We start from the raw sequence: 21,984 nt of genomic DNA on the forward strand, positions 1-21,984 counted from the left end.
TTTGCCAGAACACACGTTTTCAACTCCACACTATTAGAGAATTGGGAAGGTCATCCAACATGAACCTGTTAGGTTAAAGTTGTAGTGGTGGGAAAAGTGACTTGCACATATGGCGATGGATATTCTGAGTCTGATCGTGCATGCAGGTTTTTACGTGGTTTAGCAGGAACGCAATGTCCACATTTTAAAAGAACCAAGAGCACAAGCTAATCCATTGTTAAGAATAGCTAGATTCATTCCAAACTGAACTGCTCACCTATTCAGAGTCAAAAAAGTGTGGTGCATCTTGTGTAGTGAATAAATGGAAAAGAAAGGGAAATATCACAAATGCATTTCTATTTGTGGTGTCTTCATTATGTCAACCAATCAGTAATACTGTTGAGTGCCTACTTTGTGCAAAGCACCGTACCAAGCTCTTGGGAGAGTACAACAGCATTTACGATCCCGGCCTTCAAGGCATATACAGTTCCCCATTTCCCTTATTATGGAGTTACCAAAGATTATCCATAGGAAGATTTCTGACTACATTGTATTACTTTCTCTCTAACATAAGTCACTACACGCAAGTGCTAAAGAACCGAATGCATGTGAAGAAATAATTTTTTACAAAGAAGAATGCGTGGTTGCATAGGCTCAGTATTAATCCATTACTCCAAGGTTACCTGATTCATCTGTATTTTGAGTGACAAAAAGGAGTCAAGAGATCCAGAGGACAGATTGTGGGCCATGGTATCAGGAAAAAACAACAACAACATACTCAACTTACTGTATTTTAACACTAAAAAAGTTTTAACTTGGCTGAAAGCTTTCAGGACAGCGGAGATACTGAACCAGGAAACCAAAATGTATAATGAAAGATTGACCTGCCCTTAGAAACTACTGCAACTGCAGTTAAACAAAATACAATCTCGAGGTACACTTTATCTTTTAATGCAAGATATACACACGTTACAATAATTTCATTTGCACCAATTCCTCTTTTTAATATATAAAGCTCTACAACAAATATTTCTAACCATTTTACAATTAAATTAAAATATGCTCATAGTTCTTCTCGACTAGTGAGTTTGGTCTCAACATCTCAAAACATTAACTGGTCCTGAAATATATACAGTTCAACAACATGGTATAACTAATAACAAGAAACATTCTGTAGAGGACAAGACAGACTCAAACATGCAATCCAGTGCTCGTTACCTACATGATAAATATCAGTGTTTGATTCGACTCAACTATGAGAACTATGAAAAACCGGTATCCTCTTTACAGGCTCGGAGTGCTTACGAACATGCAGAAAAGATCTACGCCCCTAATCTTCTTGGACCGACTTTACAAATAGCGACCGGCCGCGGGTCATGACTGTGCCCAGCCTCTCCACGTTGCTTCAGCTGTCACCTTTCTTATATGCTGGGCCCTAAAAAGCCACGTTTTCTTGGAATGGTTTATTCTAGACGAGCCTGTAAACTGTCTATAATTCAGTTTTATTCTAAGTATTCTATTCACAGTCAAAGGGGTCCTTGTGGCCACTTTCCAGTTACACAGTGACACCTAGTGGAAAGTCAAGAAAATTCTCCGTTACTACATTTAAGGTAAAGAAGTTTTTCACCCCCAAAGGCAAAAACTTTGAAGCCGTTCTCCAAGTTCTTTTTGAAAGTGTTTCTGCAACTACAGCCACAGCACTAAAGCCGTTTGGAAAAGTACTTCAGAAATACAAGGTTTTGATTCAAAACACGGGAAACGCACTGCTCTTCTCTTTGAATCAGGAATTGAGGACACTTTGACTTTCACAGAATGAAGTCGTCACAGACGCTTCTTCTTAATCTGCCCTGAAACCTTAAACTCGATCACTCTGCCCAGTGAATATCTTAACCAAAGACAATCTACAGTTCAGCCTTCTGTGCACGAAGCGGCTCATCATTATCTAAAATTTGTTATCTTTCCTTTGCAGCTTAAAATTTTCTAAAAGAGGGAAAGCACTATAATAACCCTGGTAAGGGTTACTAAGACTAACGATTATTTCTCCCTTGCATGCACCCTCCTCCACACCTTCCCAGTTCCAAATAAAGGGACTCACCTCTAAGAACTTGCAGGATTACAATATTATACAAATGTTTGTGCATTCAAATAAATGCCATTAAAAATACAAATGTGAAACAAGCTTGAAATTGCAATTCTGGACTAAAGCTGTTTTATGATTAAATATATTTGGACAATCGGATTATATTTCCTTGTCTCATCACTCAAATGTCAATATGAAAGAATAGAAATTTTAGGAATGATTGTTTCAGGGTTTCCTCAATTTTTTTTTTTTTTACAAATAGTTATATACGAATATTTATTGTACATTGTTTCAAATAAACGTAAAAAACTCCACAGCATCCTGAACTATGATTGAACGGTATTAACTGCATGTTCCTCACACAATAGAAAAGTGGTGCTGAACATGCCCAGTACATGGAATAGATTGTGATGATTCGCTGTAGTTGATTTACACAATGGTATTTTTCTTGCAAAATTTCTATGTGATTTTACCAGGAAATGAAAATTCAGCTCATAACGAAAAAAAGTTGAAGACTTGATACCTTTAGGGAAGCAGCCAAATGAAGGAAGCTATTTTTTTTTAAAAAAAGATGATGCATGTAAAAGTACATCTTGATATTAAAAAGGCATTTTTAAAAAGTCTATAACAACTTTATGACAAAATCTGCATTTGAAAAAAGATCTGTAAAAACAGCTGGACAGAATTGCCCTCTTCACCTCTTCCTTTTTCTTGTGAGAAAAAAGTTTAAACTTCTCTGGTACCATAGATGGTGTTAATATAAGCATTTATAAAATGGAAAATAGTATTTTATGGAAATATTATTTTATAATCCTGGGAAGTGCAGTAGGTCACAAGTGAGATTATTTTAGCTAAATGCAAAATGAAATAGGAAGTTTTAATAAATTACAGCTATAGTACATTAGGTCTGTTGCCTGCGTTTTGCAGATCTCATTTTTTCAAATCGTGACTCCATTTCTTCCAGGACTTTCGGTGTGTAACGAACAACTAATTTAACTTTTCCTTGAGCTGCCTTCAGCAGTTCCACGGCTTTTTCATGGTGCTCCCCTTCAACACTCTTGAAACAAGACAAAGCAAAATGTGTTAACCAGGCATTTCAGAGTTGCAGCCCTTTCTAAAATAAATTAGACCTGAATAGCTACCGTGACCTAGATCATTTATTTCCTTATACTGATGCTGAATAGTCTATGTTGAGTGATCTACATGATCACATTTGCTCTGCTTCTTCGCTCTAAGCGGAGACCCGGGTAAGTTTTGTTACTGAGCCGGGGTTGAGTCGCAGAGATGTCTCCATTCATTAACTCAAACAGAAATATTGCTTCACCCATTCTTTGTTAACTTTACCTTGGTACGTAAGGCATCCTGTCAGTTTTAAAAAAAGACTTTGGTGCTAACCAAAGCCGTCCCCTATAAATAGTAAATATGAAACGTCTTTTCACCTTGCCCAAGTTAACATCCCAGCTCTGCCACTTGTCAGCTGTGTGACTTTGGGCAAGTCACTTCACTTCTCTGTGCCTCAGTTACCTCATCTGTAAAATGGGGATTAAGACTGTGAGCCCCACGTGGGACAACCTGATTCCCGTCTACCCCAGCGCTTAGAACAGTGCTCTGCACATAGTAAGCGCTTAACAAATACCAATATTATTATTATCTTTCCAAAGCCCCTATGAACTACATTACACCCTCAAGTGGTCGTAAGAGATTATTACAGGCGAAAATAAAGAAAAATGATTCCTACCACTCCATTAACAGAAAGCAGTTGGTCCCCACGTTTCAGTCCTCCGTGCCTGTCAGCTATGCCACCGGGAATGATCCGAGAGATGTAAATAGGAGAATTTTGCTCTTTCCCTCCCATAATGTTGAATCCGAGGCCTTCTTCTGTTTTCGGCAGCTCGACAACTCGGGGATGAGAATGCCCTTCGCTGGCGGCAAATGCGGCGACGGTGGCCTGGAATGAACAGGTTTAAAAAAAAATACAAACCTCATCTTAATTTACTGCATTTACCCTACATAGCTAATGGGGCCAGAGAAGGTGGTAGCTTCTGCATGGGAAAGATGGAAGAGCTTCGGATTCTTAATCTTATGACCTCTGGGCATTTGGTGCTTGCCCCAATTTCAGCGCCACATCACTTAATGCACATATCTATAAATCATAACATAAATTATTTATGTTAATTTCTGTATCTCTCTTGACTGTAAGTTCACTGTGGGCAGGAATGTGTCTACCAACTCTGCTGCACTGTAGTCTCCCAAGTACTTAGTATAGTGTTCTGCACAAGGAAAGAGCTCAAAAAATACCATTAATTGACTGATCTTATCCAAATTTATACTTGAAGTACCATTAATTGACTGATCTTATCCAAATTTACCCTTGAAGTACAGTACTTCTAAAAGAAAGCTCAAAATCCTTGACTACTTTCAGGGTGATGGAGAGTTCAGAGGGGAAGGTGTGGAAACTCAGTATTTTCATTGTCTAGAAAATTTCCTAAGTAGAGAGACCACGATTTGGGCAACTTCCAGACAGAAAGAAGATAACTTGAATGGTGAGATAGCCTCTTCCCTTCCACGGGACCGAGGACAACATGGACAAGACCAGAAAAGATGGCCCAGTCAGATAGCATACCCAGGATGGGAAGAAAAGACAACTATTACAGCAATTGATCAAAGGATAACTGGAAGTGAAGGTAGACGGGTGGGTAGTGGGGAAACTTGAGACAAATCTAACAGTCTTATTCAGGATTTGCATCTGATATGAAACACCACATAGAGCTTTCTGAAAGTTCAGTAAAACACTACTGATCTTTGCTGAAGATGACCATTTAATAGTCTGTAGACAGGAAAAATTTTCAAATAGGTAGAAAGGTTGGGGCAACTCCCTATTATGTATGTTTTCGTACCTGTCAACGTAAATATTTAACCGTGTTGACTGTTTGCTTTCTGTACTCTATTATAACATGTTGAAAACCTTAGAAGGCAAGATGGGACTTGTTGTCCCTATGCTGTGGGAGTTATTTCAGAAAATGAAACTGAATTAAGTCAAATCGAATAAACTCATTTGAGAAAAACAGCTGTCTATTTATAGGAGTGACTCAGGAATACTTCTTTATGGCCCTGGCTACGCGGCTCAGGGCTTTAGATAAGATTGTCAGTGGCATCTTCAGTTCAAAAAATACATAAAAACATTTTCCCATAAATTAATATGTTACCACTCAGCCTATAAAGTGATTTAGGGCAAGTCTAGATTAGAAAAGAAATGAAAATGTCACCTTCAAAGCAACTCCTAAGAAATACTTATTTACCTGCTATTAACTTACTTCTCAACCATGGCAAATTCAACTTGGCTTTGGATCATTTTCCTCATTGGGTTTCAACATTGCTTATTTGTAACCTCAATCTTTAGCTTTGTGACAAGATATGGGGGTGCAAGAAGACCAACCTTGGCAGTAGCATTGGCTCTCACTTCGGGACTACTACTGATGTCCACTGTTTCATACACATGCTCATAAACCTGAAAAAAAAAAGTTTTGGTTATTTTTTTATTCACCTCAAGCTAAGCTTTATAGTTTTAAGTTAAGCAGCTTTAAAAGACTAATGTCCCAATAATATCACCATATCTTTTCCTTTCTTTTCCCGGCCATGTCCCCTTTCTCTCTTCACTATCTTTCTTGGCCAAGTCACTGACTACTGCCTTTTAAAATGTTTGACAGCCTTTTCCATCTGCCTTTAAGCTAGCTATCCCTATGACCTCTTTTCCTATCTGTTTCTGCTCAGTTCTCTTTCCCTTTCCTCCCATCTCTTTTCACCCCCTAGCTTATCTTTTCTGCATCCCACTGTGCCTCTCCAGGCTTATCCTCTCTCTAGAGTTGATTCCCCTCCCCTCTACCTACCCTAGCACTTTTTCCCAATCTTAGAAGTGACAGCCACTAACTGTTCTCTTCTTCTTACTTCTGTTTAATGGCGACAGCAGCAAGACTCCTCCTAATCCTTTACCCCTACTTAACTCTCTGAAGCAAAAGTCAAGAGTCCAGGTGGCTGGAATTAGAGTGTATACCTGCATGGGGAGGGGGTGTGGGTGTGTATGTGTATGGGACACACACATTATTTAAAGATTCTAAAACCCTCTCATACTTTACATTTAGAGACCATTAGCCCTGCTGTTGGTCCGGAGTAGAGAGCACTGTTCTCAGAATCAGGACACCAGAAGTCTAGTCCTGATTCTACCAGTGGGTCTCTGCCTATCAGGAAATGTGTCTGTTATATTGTTATACTGTACTCTCCCAAGGGCCTAGTACAGTGCTCTGCACATAGTAAGCGTTCAATCAACACGACTGACTTCTTCATGACATGAACATGTCCAGTGGGAGTCCTGAAAAATAGATCGTTATGGTGGGGGAAAAAGAATACAGTGGCTTTCACAGCAAATGCCCTCTGGGTCATGGTGTCTACCAACTCTGAATTATTGTTAGATTGTATTCTCCCAAGCATTAGTACAATGCTGTGCATATGGTAAGCACTCAGAGATTGACTGATTGGTATTTATGGTAGAGCACAGGCATTAAGCCATTAAGCTATAGCCCCTTGGTCCATAAGTGGGTCTTGCATGTAAAAAACATTTGAGTGCACCTTGCAATGTACCATTTGCTTTTTCATTTGTTGCACTCTGTGCCCCATGGGGAATACAACTGGCAGTGAAGAGAAAGTGGAAGTTATGCTGTCCAATTTATTAGCCCGTAAATAAATTCCTCTGTGCAGGTTCTCGGTCCCAAAGCCCAGAGACTAGGGCTTTCCTGTTCCCGCTGGGAAAATTCAGCAGAAAGCATTAAATCAAAATTGGAAAATTTTCTGTTCAGCAAAATGCCAACTGCTTAAGGGGCTTTAGTCCAACCACTCACCTCCCTCACTGCATTGCAGAATTCACTTTGAAGAACCCTTTGCAGAGCTTGAAGTTTTTGTGGTGGCACTTCTCCACTCCGCTGCAGTTTTTCCAACAACTCAATTGCTCTACAAATATCTGGAGATAATACAGAACCAAAAACAGTCTGGTCAATGTTTATCTGATTAGGTTTTTTTTTCAGTGCATTCCTTAGGGTCTAAGAGGATTAGCCTCTAGTGAGCCTAAACAGAATATTTACTCCTACGAAGAACAATGTAAAGGGACAGTTAATAGGGTCAAACCTGCTAGAGGGAAGTAGGGATGACAACGGAGGTCACAAGCATGTAAACTGGAGAACCATACCTTGATTAGCTAGGGATTGAAAAGTTAGCATGCTCAGAGAAAGACCTGGGGACAAAGCTGAAGTATATGGGAACTCACCAAAACAGAGTAAACTTTGCAGAAGGCAAATATTTATTGTAAGTAATACAATTCAAGTTCACTTCTGTCACTTTGTTCCACTAAACTTTTTTTTACCTTCTGCTCCCACCCTTGCCATTTCTGTTCTGTCCCCTTACCCTGTTTCTGGTCAGAAAGGAATCAGTGGCTTTGGTTCCCCAAAGCTGCCCTCAGCTCTGTAAATTATTTTAATGCCTGTCTTCCCAACTAAATTGTAAACTCCTTGAGGGCAGTGATCTAGTCCAAAAATTGTACTGTTCTCTCCCAAGCACTCTGCACACAGTGGACACAATAAAAATCAACTGAAAGCAGAACCAGAGGCACTGATTTCTGAGATCCTGCTCTCCCCAAAGATTTCTCACTGCCTACTAAAGAATTCCCTTAAGGAATCATTAGGGATTTCTTCGTTTCCTCCTGTTGCCTGGGACATGGCAACAGTGAGGAAGAGAGTCTAGGCTTTAAGGAGATGAGAGAAAAATCACCTCTCCTGCACAAAGTATTTATGCACATATGTTTCAACGTGGTTGCTTCACCCTCCCTGTTGTTTATCTTAGTTTTGGTCTACCAGCTGGATTGGGACTCTCTTGAGAGTGTGGATTTTGTCTGCTAAATTTATTGTACTTTTCTAAGTGTCTAGTACAATGTTCTGCACAGAGTAAGGACTCAATAAATACTACTAACATCAAAATTCCAATGATTGAGGGATTGACTGATGTGCCACCAATCAGAACTCTCCCGCCCTTATTTTAGATAAAGACTATTTTTCTTCTTCATAGCCTTCCCTGTTTTTACTGCTGCCTTATAAAACAACAGAGCAGAGAGAAGCCTGCATAAGCAGAGACAAAATCAACACCACCGAAACTATGAGGCTGGCTGATCCTGCCTGGTAAGATGTTTCACACAGTCACCCTATTCTTAAACCGGGGAACACTGTCAACCACTTTAGAAGCCTGGAGCTCGCTTTAAAACACCTACTCCTACTAACACCACACAGATTTGTTTCCATACATAGAGCATAGTGGCAGTGTAATGAGAAGGAAGATGTCACCGTCTTAGCTTTCACTTAGCAAACCCTCCCAGAAAAGCTAATCTCCTTTCAAAGCTGATGCTAATTAAGAGGCAAGCAGGCAGGGAGAAAAATCTGTACTTATGGGATCTAGGACAGCACGCCACTCACTGAAAGAACCTCCAAAAGGGGAACACCAACTGGAAAAAACCCACGGAAAGCAGAACCAGAGGCACTGATTTCTGAGATCCTGCTCTCCCCAACGATTTCTCATTGCCTACTGAAGAATCCCTTTAAGGAATCACTAAGGATTTCTTCGTTTCCTGGGGCATAGCAACAGCGTGGAAGAGAGTCTAGTCTATAAGGAGGTTTATACCATGGGGACGAGAAGAAACGGGAAGAAGAAAACAGTTTTCAAAGTTATTAACTAAGGCAAATAGTATCACTAAAAATAATTAATGTTAAATGTCCTATAGGGAGAGCATTTCGTCACAGAGTAATACTGGCATATGATTATCAAGAAAACTTTCAGTTTTTAATCTCTATTTGAAAATTCTCTACAGCCAGGACCAGAAAGGTGGAAATAAGTAGAGAGGGAGGTGAGCAAATGCATCGCAGGCAGCAACCTAAATGGGAAGGTGACTCACTTCCCGGGAAAAAGAAACCAACATCCCTTCTCCACAAAATAAACAGCTCTCCCCACTCTTCAACTACTACCCCAGGGTAGGAGAGCAGACAGGGAAAATCAGAAAGATGGAGAATTCATGCAGGTGTGTGAACAGAATTGCCATTGGTCTGGTTTTATACGAGAGTCTTGATTTCAGATGGCCTGCTCCCTGTCTGGTACAACTATGACATTTAAAGTCTCTAACCTTCCCCTACCTTGGGTCCTGATTCTGAGTTCCGCAGCTTCGGGGCAGTACTGAAGTAAGAGGAGGGGGTGGATGTCATGGCCCTCAACCCATCAATTAATCAATAAAGGGCACTTACTGTTTGCATACTGTGTGCAGAGCACTGGACTGAACACTTGGGAGAACATAATACAAGAGAGTTGGTCCCAGAGAAATGCGCTAGATCTGGGCTCACTCAGATAAACTTCCACAAAATGTCACGTATGTTGTTATTTACATTTATTATGCAACACACCCGGCATAAGCGACTGACTGGACTGAATGAATAATGCATGCGACACAGCAGGCATCCTATGCAACTGAGTCTAGGTGCTTAGGCACTTAGGTCTTGTCTTATGCCGTCGAGTCGTCTCCGACCCATAGCGACATCATGGACACATCTCTCCCAGAACGCCCCACCTCCATCTGCAATCGTTCTGGTAGTGTACTAAACCCCTAAACCCCTCCTCTCCTTCCATGGCAACTATGTATACCTTTATAGCCAGTCGCTTCCCCATACCTAAAATTTATTTTAGCATCTGCTTCACCCCCTAGACTTTAAGATCCCTGCGGGCAGAGACCATGTCTACTCTTTCTATTATATTTTCACAAGTGTTCAATACAGTACTCTGCATAGGGTGGGCACTCAACAAATACTAGTGACGACTAACTGATGCAATTTGGTCCTCTAGACTCTAAGATCCTTGTGCTCTAATCCTGGCTCTGCCACTTGCCTGCTGTGTGACACTGGGCAAGTAACTTACCTTCTCTGTGCCTCTGTAAAATAGGGATTAAGACTGTTAGCCCCATGTGGGACAGGGACTGTGTCCAACCCGATTAGCTTCTATCCACCTCAGTGCCCAGAAGAGTGCCTGGCACATAGTAAGCACTTTACAAATGCCACAAATTACTATTATTACGGGCAGGGATCACGTCTACTAACTCCGTCTGCTAACTCTACTATACTTTCCCATGTGTTTAATACAGGGCTCTGCACAGGGTGGGCACTCAATAAATACTATTAATCAATACTACTCAATATCCTCTCAGAGTCGCACCTGGAGAGTTTCCAGTGCTCTACCAGTCTCGACTACGGGGCGGAGAGTCAAGCAGAGGCCTACCCGTCCTATTCCTAGCTTGGGCAGTGGCTATCGAGCGGAAGGCAATCTGCTACAGGTCAAAACTCCCGAGTTGGGCAGCAGCAGCATGGGAGAGAGTCGAGGGCGGAGATGCAAGTTTACTGCGCAAAAGGAGGCAATGGTAAATTGCTTCCGAATTTTTACCGAGAAACTCTAGGGATACACTACCAGAACGATTGTCGGTGGGGCATTCTGGGGGAGATATGTCTTTCAGACGGGTCGGAGATGACTCGATGACACAAAACAAGACAAGAGAACCCTCATCGATAGATTAATTGATGCAATTTGGCGTCTGGTATCCACAAGGGCAGTCAGACACCCTGCCGGAATAAGAAAGCTTAAGAAGTAGAAGATGGGTTTGAATATTCACGGCTCTAGAGTCCACAATGGCTTGTCTGAAGGATGAGTTTGGGGGGCTGGATGGTACAGCTCCAACCAGGAAGATGGGCTCCCACGGCCAAACATCACTCAGTTCTTCCCAGTGTGCGGTTGAACTGAGGGTGACTGAGAGGTGGCCAGGATGTGCCAATGGTCTGAATGATTTTTTTAAAAAATGGTATCTGTTAAGCGCTGTGCCAGGCACTGTACTGTGTGACCTTGGGCTGTCACGTCACTTCTCTGTGCCTCTGTTACCTCGTCTGTAAAATGGCGATTGAGACTGTGAGCCCCAGGTGGGACAGGGCCTGTGTCCAACCTGATTTGCTCATATCCACACCAGTGCTTAGTACAGTGCCTGGCACATAGTAAACGCTTAATACCATAATAATCATAATAACAGCCGCTGAGGCAAATACGAGCTAATCATGTTGGACACAGTCCCTCTCCCTATTCACTTCTCCAGACTTCAGTTACCTCATCTGTCAAATGGGTATTGAGACTGTGAGCCCCACACGGGACAGGGTTGTAGCCAACTCGATTTGCGTGTATCCACCCAGGCGCTTAGTACAGTGCCTGGTATAGAGTAAGCGCTTAACAAATACTCTCATCATTATGATGATGATTGTCACCATGGCCTCACTGATGGTTTCATGGGGTGTCTGTCGGTGGAGATGTGAGCAGGTGTATGGGGGTGTCTATTGTGTCTCAATCAAGGGCCCGGGCTTGGAAGTCAAAGAACGTGGGTTCTAATCCTGGCTCTGCCACCTGTCTGCTGTGTGACCTTGGGCAAGCCACATCGCTTCTCTGTGCATCGGTTACCTCATCTGTAAAACGGGGACTGAGAATGTGAGTCCCACGTACGGCAACCTGATTACCGTCTATCAACCCCAGCGCTTAGAACAGGGCTCAGCACAGAGTAAGCGCTTAACGAATCATGTAATTATTATTATTTACCATTATCCTTGTATTCCTTCCGACGCTTACGTGCATTCATTCATTCAATCAAATTTATTGAGCTTTTACTGTGTGCAGAGCACTATACCAAGCGCTTGGAAATTATAGATGTATACACATCATTAATAAAAATAGAATTATAAATATGTCCATATATTCATTCACTCAATCGTACTTATTGAGCGCTTACTGTGTGCATAGCACTGTACTAAGCTCTTGGAAAGTACAATTCAGCAATAGAGAGAGGCCATCCCTGCCCACAACAGGCTTACAGTCTAGAAGGACGGAGACAGACATCAGAACAAGTAAACAGGCATCAATAACATAAATATAATCAGATTTACAGATGTATACACATCGTTAATTCTCCCTGTCTACTTGTTTTGTTTTGTTGTCTGTCTCCCCCTTCTAAACTGTGAGCCCACAGTCGGGCAGGGATGGTCTCTATCTGTTGCCGAACTGCACTTTCCAAGCGCTTAGTACAGTGCTCTGCACACAGTGAGCGCTAAATAAATATGATTGAATGAACGCTCTGCACACACTAAGTGCTCAATAAATACAACTGAATGAATGAATACCCAGAATTATAGAGATGTACAATTGTACACAAATGCTGGGGGGCTGGAGGGGAGTAGAGGAAACAGTAGGCACAGCGCTCTGCGCACAGTAAGTGCTCAATAGATACGACTGAATAAACGCTCTAGACACAGTAAGCGCTCAGTAAATACAATTGAATGAATGAATACACAGAATTGGAAACAGTAGGCACAGCGCTCTGCGCAAAGTAAGTGCTCAACAGATATGACTGAATGAACGCTCTGCACACAGTACGCGCTCAATAAATACGATTGAATACACAGAATTATAGGGATACAAATCTGTACACAAATGCTGGGGGGCTGGAGGGGGGTAGAGGAAACAGTAGGTACAGCGCTCTGCACACAGTAAGCGCTCAATAGATACGACAATGAATGAATGCTCTGCACAGAGTAAGTGCTCAATAAATACGATGGAATGAACGAATACACAGAATTACCGTGATGTACATCTGTACACAAGTGCTGGGGGGCTGGGCAGAGGAGACAGTAGGCACAGCGCTCTGCACACAGTAAGCGCTCAATAGATGCAATGGAATGAATGAACGCTCTGCACACAGTAAGTGCTCAGTAGATAGGACTGAATGAACGAATAAACAGAAATATAGAGCTGTACACCTGTACACAAGTGCTGGGGGGCTGGGCAGAGGAAACAGTAGGCAGAGCGCTCTGCACACAGGAAGCGCTCAATAGATACGATGGAATGAATGAATGCCTTACACACCGTAAGGGCTCAATACATACGACTGAATGAATGCTCTGCACACAGTAAGCGCTCAATAGATACGATGGAATGAATGCCTTACACACAGTAAGCGCTCAATACATACGACTGAATGAACGCTCTGCAGACACTAAGCCCTCAATACATACGATGGAATGAATGAACGCTCTGCACACAGTAAGCGTTCAATACATATGACTGAATGCTCTGCACACAGTAAGCGCTCAGTACATGCAACTGAATGAATGTACGCTCTGCACACAGTGAGCGCTCCATAAATATGACCGAATGAATGAACAGAATTATGGAACTGTACATCTGTACACAAGTGCTGGGGGGCTGGGCGGAGGAAACAGCAGGCACGGCGTTCTGCACACAGTAAGCGCTCAATAGATACAACGGAATGAATGAAGGGGAGCGAGTGGGGGCGATGGGGAGGGGGGAGCTGAAGAGAAGGGCAGGTTCGTATCTCACTGGAAAGAGCCCGGGCTTGGGATTCAGAGGTCATGCGTTCGAATCCCAGCTCGGCCACTTCTCAGCTGTGGGACTGTGGGCAAGTCACTTCACTTCTCTGGGCCTCAGTGACCTCATCTGTCAAATGGGGGTGAAGACTGGGAGCCTCACGAGGGACAACCGGATGACCCTGGATCTCCCCCAGTGCTTAGAACAGTGCTCTGCACATAGGAAGCGCTTAACAAATACCAACATTATTCACCTCTCTGGGCCTCAGTTCCTTCATCTGTCAAATGGGGGTGAAGACTGGGAGCCTTACCTGAGGACCCTGGATCTCCCCCAGCGCTTAGAACAGTGCTTTGCACATAGGAAGTGCTTAACAAATACCAACATCAGTCACTTCTCTGGGCCTCAGTGACCTCATCTGCCAAATGGGGATGAAGACTGGGAGCCTCACGTGGGACCACCTGAGGACCCTGGATCTCCCCCAGCGCTTAGAACAGTGCTCTGCACACAGGAAGCGCTTAACAAATACCAACATTATTCTAAGGAGCGCCATCCTTCTGTCCCGTGCTTTCGCCTGTGCCGCCCCAAGAGCCCCCGGGGAAGGGGGCTCTAAAATGTCTCAGGCGTCGACCGAGGCTGCCACGGCTGCTCATTCATTCATCCAATAGTATTTATTGAATGTATTTATTGAGCGCTTACTAATAATAATCATGTTGGCATTTCTTAAGCGCTTCCTCTGTGCAGAACACTGCTCTAAGCGCTGGGGGAGATCCAGGGTCATCAGGTGGTCCCACTTGAGGCTCACAGTGAATCCCTATTTTACAGATGAGGTCACTGAGGCCCGGAGAAGTGAAGCGACTTGCCCACAGTCACACAGCAGACAAGTGGCAGAGCCGGGATTAGAACTCATGACCTCTGACTCCCGTGGCTCAGTGGAAAGAGCCCGGGCTTTGGAGTCAGAGGTCATGGGTTCGAATCCCACCTCTGCCACTTGTGAGCTGGGGGACTGAGGGCAAGTCACTTCACCTCTCTGTGACTTTGGGCATGTCACTTCACTTCTCGGTGCCTCAGTTCCCTCATCTGTCAAATGGGGATTAAGACTGTGAGCCTCACGTGGGACAACCTGATTACCCTGTATCTACCCGAGCACTTAGCACATAGTAAGCGCTTAACAACTACCAACATTATTATTATTATTGTTCTCTGGGCCTCAGTTCCCTCATCTGTCAAATGGGGAAGAAGACTGTGAGCCCCGTGTGGGACAACGTGATCACCTTGTATCCCCCAGCGCTTAGAACAGTGCTCTGCGCAGAGGAAGCGCTTAACAAATACCGACCTTATTCACCTCTCTGGGCCTCAGTGACCTCATCTGTCAAATGGGGATGAAGACTGGGAGCCTCCCGTAGGCCCACCTGATGACCCTGGACCTCCCGTGGCGCTTAGCACAGTGCTCTGCACAGAGGAAGCGCTTAGCAAATACCAACATTATTATTACTATTCTCTGGGCCTCAGTGACCTCATCTGTCAAATGGGGATGAAGACTGGGAGCCTCCCGTGGGCCCACCTAATGACCCTGGATCTCCCCCAGCGCTTAGCACAGTGCTCTGCACAGAGGAAGCGCTTAGCCAATACCAACATTATTATTATTATTATTAAAATGGGGATGAAGACTGGGAGCCCCACGTGGGGCCACCTGATGACCCTGGACCTCCCGCGGCGCTCAGCACAGTGCTCTGCACAGAGGAAGCGCTTAGCAAATACCAACATTATTATTACTATTCTCTGGGCCTCAGTGACCTCATCTGTCAAATGGGGATGAAGACTGGGAGCCTCCCGTGGGCCCACCTGATGACCCTGGATCTCCCCCAGCGCTTAGCACAGTGCTCTGCACAGAGGAAGCGCTTAGCCAATACCAACATTATTATTATTATTATTAAAATGGGGATGAAGACTGGGAGCCCCACGTGGGGCCACCTGATGACCCTGGACCTCCCGCAGCGCTTAGCACAGTGCTCTGCACAGAGGAAGCGCTTAGCCAATACCAACATTATTATTATTACTATTCTCTGGGCCTCAGTGACCTCATCTGTCAAATGGGGATGAAGACTGGGAGCCTCCCGTGGGCCACCTTGATGACCCTGGATCTCCCCCAGCGCTTAGCACAGTGCTCTGCACAGAGCAAGCGCTTAGCCAATACCAACATTATTATTATTAAGTCCGGGCTCTTTCCACTGAGCCTGCTTGTGCAGAGCACTGTACTAAGCGTTGGGAATGTACAAATGGGTAACAGATAGAGACAGTCCCTGCCCTCTGAGGGGCTCACAGTCTAATCGGGGGAGACGGACAAGAACAACGGCAATACACAGAGGCGCGGGGAGGCACATCTCATTCAAACAAGAGCAAATAAACGGAATTAAGGCGATGACCACCTCATTAACACTACAAAGAGGGTGATGAAAACCTATACAGCTGAGCGGCCGTGGCCCCCGTCCTCCCGTCCCCGGCGGGGGCGAGGGGGTGGTGGTGATGGTCCCGCACTTGCCTCGCTCCAGCCTGACGGGCTCCCCCAGCGCCGCCATCTTGTCCCTCTGCCCGCAGCCCCGCCGGAAGTGACGACAGGCGAGGCCGGGGGAGGGAGGGGGGGCGGGGAGGGGGAGGCCCAAATCCCGCGAGATGTGGCGGGCGCCGACCGCCGGGTGGCAACGGCCGTGGGGACGGCGAGGGCAACGCGCATGCGCCAGCTCGCCCCGGCGCCGGAGCCTCGCCGCCGCGGCTGCCTCGACGGCGGAACCCACCCACCTCATTCGTTCAGCCATTCGTTCGTTCAGTCAGTCAGTCAGTCAGTCAGTCATCCGTTCAGTCATTCAGCCATTCATTCAGTCATTAATTCATTCACTCAGTCATTCGTTCAGTCAGGCATTCAGTCATTCATTCGTTCAGTCAGTCAGTCATTCAGTCGTTCATTCAGTCATTCATTCAGCCAGTCATTCATTCGTTCAGCCAGTCAGTCATTCAGTCATTCATTCAGCCATTCATTCAGTCAGTCAGTCATTCAGTCATTCATTCGTTCAGCCATTCATTCATTCATTCAGCCATTCATTCGTTCAGTCATTCAGTCAGTCAGTCATTCAGCCATTCATTCGTTCAGTCATTCAGTCATTCATTCAGTCATTCATTCGTTCAGTCATTCAGTCATTCATTCAGCCATTCATTCATTCATTCACTCAGTCATTCACTCAGTCATTCAGTCAGTCATTCAGTCAGTCATTCAGCCATTCAATCATTCATTCAGCCATTCATTCATTCGTTCGTTCATTCATTCGTTCAGCCATTCATTCATTCGTTCAGCCATTCATTCATTCAGCCATTAATTAATGAATTCATTCATTTATCCATTCATTCATCCATCCATCCACTCATTAATCCATCCATTCATCAATCAATTCATCCATTCATTAATTCATCCATTCATTCATCCATCCATCCACTCATTCATCCATCCATTCATCAATCAATTCATTCATCCATCAATCCATTCATCCATCTATTCATTCATTGAGCCATCCATCCATCCATTCATTCATTCATTCAATAGTATTTATTAAGCACTTACTATGTACAGAGCACTGTACTAAGCGCTTGGAATGTACTATTCAGCAACAGATAGAGACAATCCATCCATCCATCCATCCATTCATTAATTCATCCATCCATCCATGCATTCATTCATCAATCTGCTCATTTGTATATATTTTTATTACCCTATTTATTTTGTTAATGAGATGTACATCCCCTTGATTCTGTTTATTTCTATTGTTCTTGTCTGTCCGTCTCCCCCGATTAGACTGTAAGCCCGTCAGAGGGCAGGGACTGTCTCTATCTGTTGCCATTTTATACATTCCAAGTGCTTAGTACAGCGCTCTGCACATAGTTAGCACTCAATAAATACTATTAAATGAATGAATAATTCATCCATCAATTCATTCATCCATTCATTCATCCATCCATCCATTCATTCATATTTATTGAGCACCTACTGTGTGCAAAGCCCTGTACTAAGCACTTGGAATGTACAATTCGGCAACAGATATGAGACAAGCGGCATGGCTCAGTGGAAAGAGCCCAGGCCTGGGAGTCAGAGGTTGTGGGTTCTAATTCCGGCTCTGCCGCTTGTCAGCTGTGTGACTTTGGGCAAGTCACTTCACTTCTCTGGGCCTCAGTGACCTCATCTGTAAAATGGGGTTGAAGACTGTGAGCCCCATGTGGGACAACCTGATCACCTTGTATCCCCCCCAGCGGGTAGAACAGTGCTTTGCACAAAACAAGCACTTAAACACCATCATTATTATCATTATTATTATTATTATTATTATTATCATGATTAATCCCTGCCCAGCAACGGGCTCACTTCCACTCTACCTCTGCACCCCTACTTCCTCTTCCTTCTCTACCGCCTCCCCTTCTAGAGAAGCAGCGTGTCTTAGTGGGAAGAGCCCGGGCTTGAGAGTCAGAGGTCGTGGGTTCTAATTCTGCCTCCAGCCACTGATCAGCTGTGTGACTGTGGGCAAGTCACTTGACTTCTCAGTGCCTAAATTACTCCATCTCTAAAATTGGGATCCCATCTGGGACAGGGATGAGGTCCAAGATGATTGTAAAAGCAGCATAGCCTAGTGGAAAGAGCACAGGCTTAGGAGTCAGATGTTGTGGGTTCTAATGCCGCCTCCGCCACTGATTAGCTGTGTGACTTTGGGCAAGTCATTTGACTTTTCTGTGCCTCAGTTACCTCATCTGTAAAATGGGGATTAAGACTGTGAGCCCCACCTGATTACCTTGTATCTCCCCCAGCGCTTAGAACAGTGCTAGGCACATAGTAAGCGCTTAACAGATACCATCGTCATTATTATTACTATTCTCCAGCTTGCGGATTTGGGGTGGAGATATCGGGGGACATAGAGGGTAGCGCTTATTAAGTGGCTCTGCCACTCTCCTGCTGTGTTACCTTGGGCAAGTCACTTAACTTCTCTGTGCTTATATTACTTCATCTCTAAAACTGGGATCCCTATCTGGGACAGGGACTAGATCCAAACTGATTGTAGGAACAGCATGGCCTAGTGGAAAAGAGCATAGACTTGAGCGTAAGAGGTTCTAATCCCGGATCTGCCACTGATCAGCTCTGTGACTTTGGGCAAGTCACTTGACTTCTCTGTGCCTCCGTTACCTCATCTGTAAAATGGGGATTAAGACTGTGAGCCCCACGTGGGACAACCTGATTACTTTGTATCTCCCCCAGCACTTAGACCAGTGCTTGGCACATAGTAGGTGCTTAACAAATATCAGAAGTATTATTAATTATTATCTTGTATCTTCCCCAGTGCTTCGAAGAGTGCCTGACACACAATGCGAGATTAATAAATGCCATAAAAAATCCTTGACTCATCTCATTAAACCTACACATTCGATCTGTCAAAAAATCCTGTTGGTTGCACCTTAACAACATCACCAGAGTCCACCTTTTCCTTTGCATCCAAATGCTGCCACACTGAGCCAAGCACTTATCATACCCTGCCTTGAATACAACCACCTCCTCCTTGCTGACCTCCCTGCCTCCTGTCTCTCCCCTTTCCAGTCTTTACTCTGCTGCCTGGAGAGTTTTCTGAAAAACTGTTCAGTCTATATCTTCTAACTCCTCAGAAACCTCTACCTCTGCATCATAGACACTGCTTATTATCAGTTTTAAGGCACTCAATCACGTCTCTTTTCTTACCTCCGTGGTTTCCTTTTATAATGCAATCGGCATACCCCGCTCCTTTAATGCCAACCTATTATCTCCCTCTGGACTGTAAGTTCCTTGTGGGCAGGAAACATGTCTCTCAATTTGTTTTGTAGGTATCTGAGCATTTAGTACAGTGTTCTACACACAGTAGGTACTCAATAAATGCCATTGGTGATCGATTTATTGATTGAACCCGAGTCTCTATCGATCAATTAATTAATTTATTGAGCATTTACTGTATGCAGAGCACAGAACTAAGTGCTTGGGTACAATACAGAAGATTTGGTAGATGGATTCCCTGCCCACGACAAGCTTACAGTCTAGAGGGAGAGACAGAACAATAAATATTATACTATCATGCCACCAACCTGTCGTCCTCCGTACCCGCGGCTCCTTCTGGTCTGGAACACCCTCCTACTTCACATTCAACAGTCTACCGCTCTCCCCACTTCAAAATGTTACTACAGTCATATTTTCCAAGAGGCTTTCCTTGAATAAGCCCCCATTTCCCTTACCTGCTTTCCCCTCCGGATTGCTTATGCATTTGGCGGTGAACCCCTTAAGCACATTGATACCCACTTCAGCCCTACAGCACTTAGGGACATATCCTTACATGGATAAATAGTGGGGTTAGAGCTGACTGAGTGTCTTAAAGCCAATGGTTAGGAGATTCTACTTTATATGAAGAGGACTGGGCAATCAGAGGATAAAGTTCAAGTGATAAAGCTACTCCTAGAGATTGGCTTTCCAATGAGCCTCTCAATCTTATCAATCAATCAAGCAATCATATTTATTGAGCACTTTCTGTGCACAGAGCTCTGTACTAAGCACTTGTACTAAGAGCTGGTAGACACATTTCCCACCCACGATGAGCTTATGGTCTAGTGGTGGAGTCTTACCCTATTTTAAATCTCCCCTAGAATCGTTATGATGAGAATCAGGCCACTGTTGAGCAGAGAAACCTTAAGTCTCCCGGGCAGGTGGCTGCTGATTCTGAGGGCTCTTAGGCTAGAGCACAAGTAAGACACCTGCCACCTGACGAAGGATTCTAGTTCTTTCAAGAGATTTAGAAAATAGCATCTTTTTTGGTTAACGTGAGTACTGGATGTAGTTTAAAAACAAAACGAAATATGAAGAGCAACGAAAGCCCCACAGGACAACGGAGACAATGAAATGAATCGGCCATAGGGGCACAGCCATGCCTTGTGTATGCCTGCTGCTGGCAAGACCAGTGGGGGAAGAGCATCAAAAGCACCCTACCACAGAGGGAAAGATGTGTCCGTGTTTGTCCGGCAGCATTGGCAGGGAGGTGTCCGTAGCAATCAGCCAAATAGCGGCAATACAAAACAAAAGCGCAGGGAGGGGAGAAGTCAGTGAGATTGTGCAACATTCATTAAAAAGAGCTTGGCGTTACAGGAGGGAAAAGAAAAGGCAGTAAGCATAATAGGGGGAAAAATAAAGAGATGAGAGCCCTTAACATCGCCATGAACCCGTGTTGTGGAAAATGAAAGATACGGGGATTTGTAAACGTTATATTCCAAAGACCAACTCCAATGAGAAATGCCGCTCCTGTTGCTTGTGTCACCGTATCTCCAGGGCTTTTAAAAAAAACCAAAACAACTTTGTGAAAGGCCGTTGTCGACTCAGCCTGTCTCCGTGGACAGTGCTCCCTCCTCCACAGCCACACCTGCCAGCAGTAGCTGTTACCCCAAAGACTAATGCTTAAATTGAATTGATATGGCATGTCAGCGCTCTTCTTCTCCTGTCCTCAGTGGCCCAGGCATTTGCTACAGCTGTTGTCACTTCACAATGTAAAAAAGTTCCGGAATTCCTCCTCCTCTCCACCCCACCTTCTCTTTGCTGACAGTTCACCTAATGTTCCAACCCGCATGGGCAGTTCTACTGGAACTGCCAAGTCATACCCACCTCTGAAAAAAATCCTCTTTGAAAGTGGAGAAATTGCAAGTGATTCTGCCGCGGGCTGTCGGCGCAGCTGCTTAAGTGACAAATGCTTTGCTTCTCAGCTTCTCTGATGCAAAAGAGAACATCATCTGGACAAATGCTGGGATTTTGAATTCTTGGAAGCGTATTATCTCTCATCATGGTGGCAATCTCCCACTTGGTGCTTAAGGATCGCACAGCAGCTGTCTGTGTACCATATGTCTAGATTTAGTAGCAGTAAGTAAAATAATCAAATCCCTTTGACCTCTTGGACTATTATGAATAACACTCTTTTATAGATCCAATTCCTCTGTTTTTATGACAATCAATAGAAAGCCTCCCTAAGTTCTGCCGTTTAAAATATTGGGGCTTTCATCTGAGTCTCTCCAACAGTCCCTCTGGCATTTCTATCCTCCCCAACAAACATTTCTGAGAACCTATTACAAGCAGACAGACTGCCCAAAATGCAACATCCACACGGGCTGCCCATGGAGGTCTGATTAATTATTGAAATCTTAGTTCAAAATTGATGTGTAGTGTCCATGTCTCAGGAGGCAGGAAGAAAGGGGCTTTGGAGTTAGATAGCTGAAGGGCAGGGTGGGTATACCATCTAGTCTGCTTGGAGATCGTGGCTAGGCTAGTTCAGTGAGAAACCCAGTCTGTGTGACCTTGGTCAGGTCACTTAACTTCTCTGTGCCCAAGTTCCCTCATCTGCAGAATGGGGATTTGATAC

The 21,984-nt window shown here is 44.2% G+C and overlaps 1 protein-coding gene across 1 annotated transcript; it reads right to left on the reverse strand.

Moving 5' to 3' along the window:
- Window positions 1–908: 908 nt before the first annotated feature.
- On the reverse strand, window positions 909–16,145 carry LIN7C (lin-7 homolog C, crumbs cell polarity complex component). Its single transcript, XM_001508669.4, has 5 exons — window positions 16,080–16,145; window positions 6,952–7,070; window positions 5,496–5,567; window positions 3,798–4,007; window positions 909–3,116 (listed from the first exon to the last, which is right to left on the reverse strand). The coding sequence occupies exons 1-5, from the start codon at window positions 16,114–16,116 to the stop codon at window positions 2,961–2,963; spliced, it is 594 nt and encodes a 197-aa protein (XP_001508719.1). The 5' UTR covers window positions 16,117–16,145; the 3' UTR covers window positions 909–2,960.
- Window positions 16,146–21,984: the final 5,839 nt, after the last annotated feature.

Source organism: Ornithorhynchus anatinus, chromosome 3 (genome assembly GCF_004115215.2).
Source record: "Ornithorhynchus anatinus isolate Pmale09 chromosome 3, mOrnAna1.pri.v4, whole genome shotgun sequence".
NCBI classification, from domain to species: Eukaryota; Metazoa; Chordata; class Mammalia; order Monotremata; family Ornithorhynchidae; genus Ornithorhynchus; species Ornithorhynchus anatinus.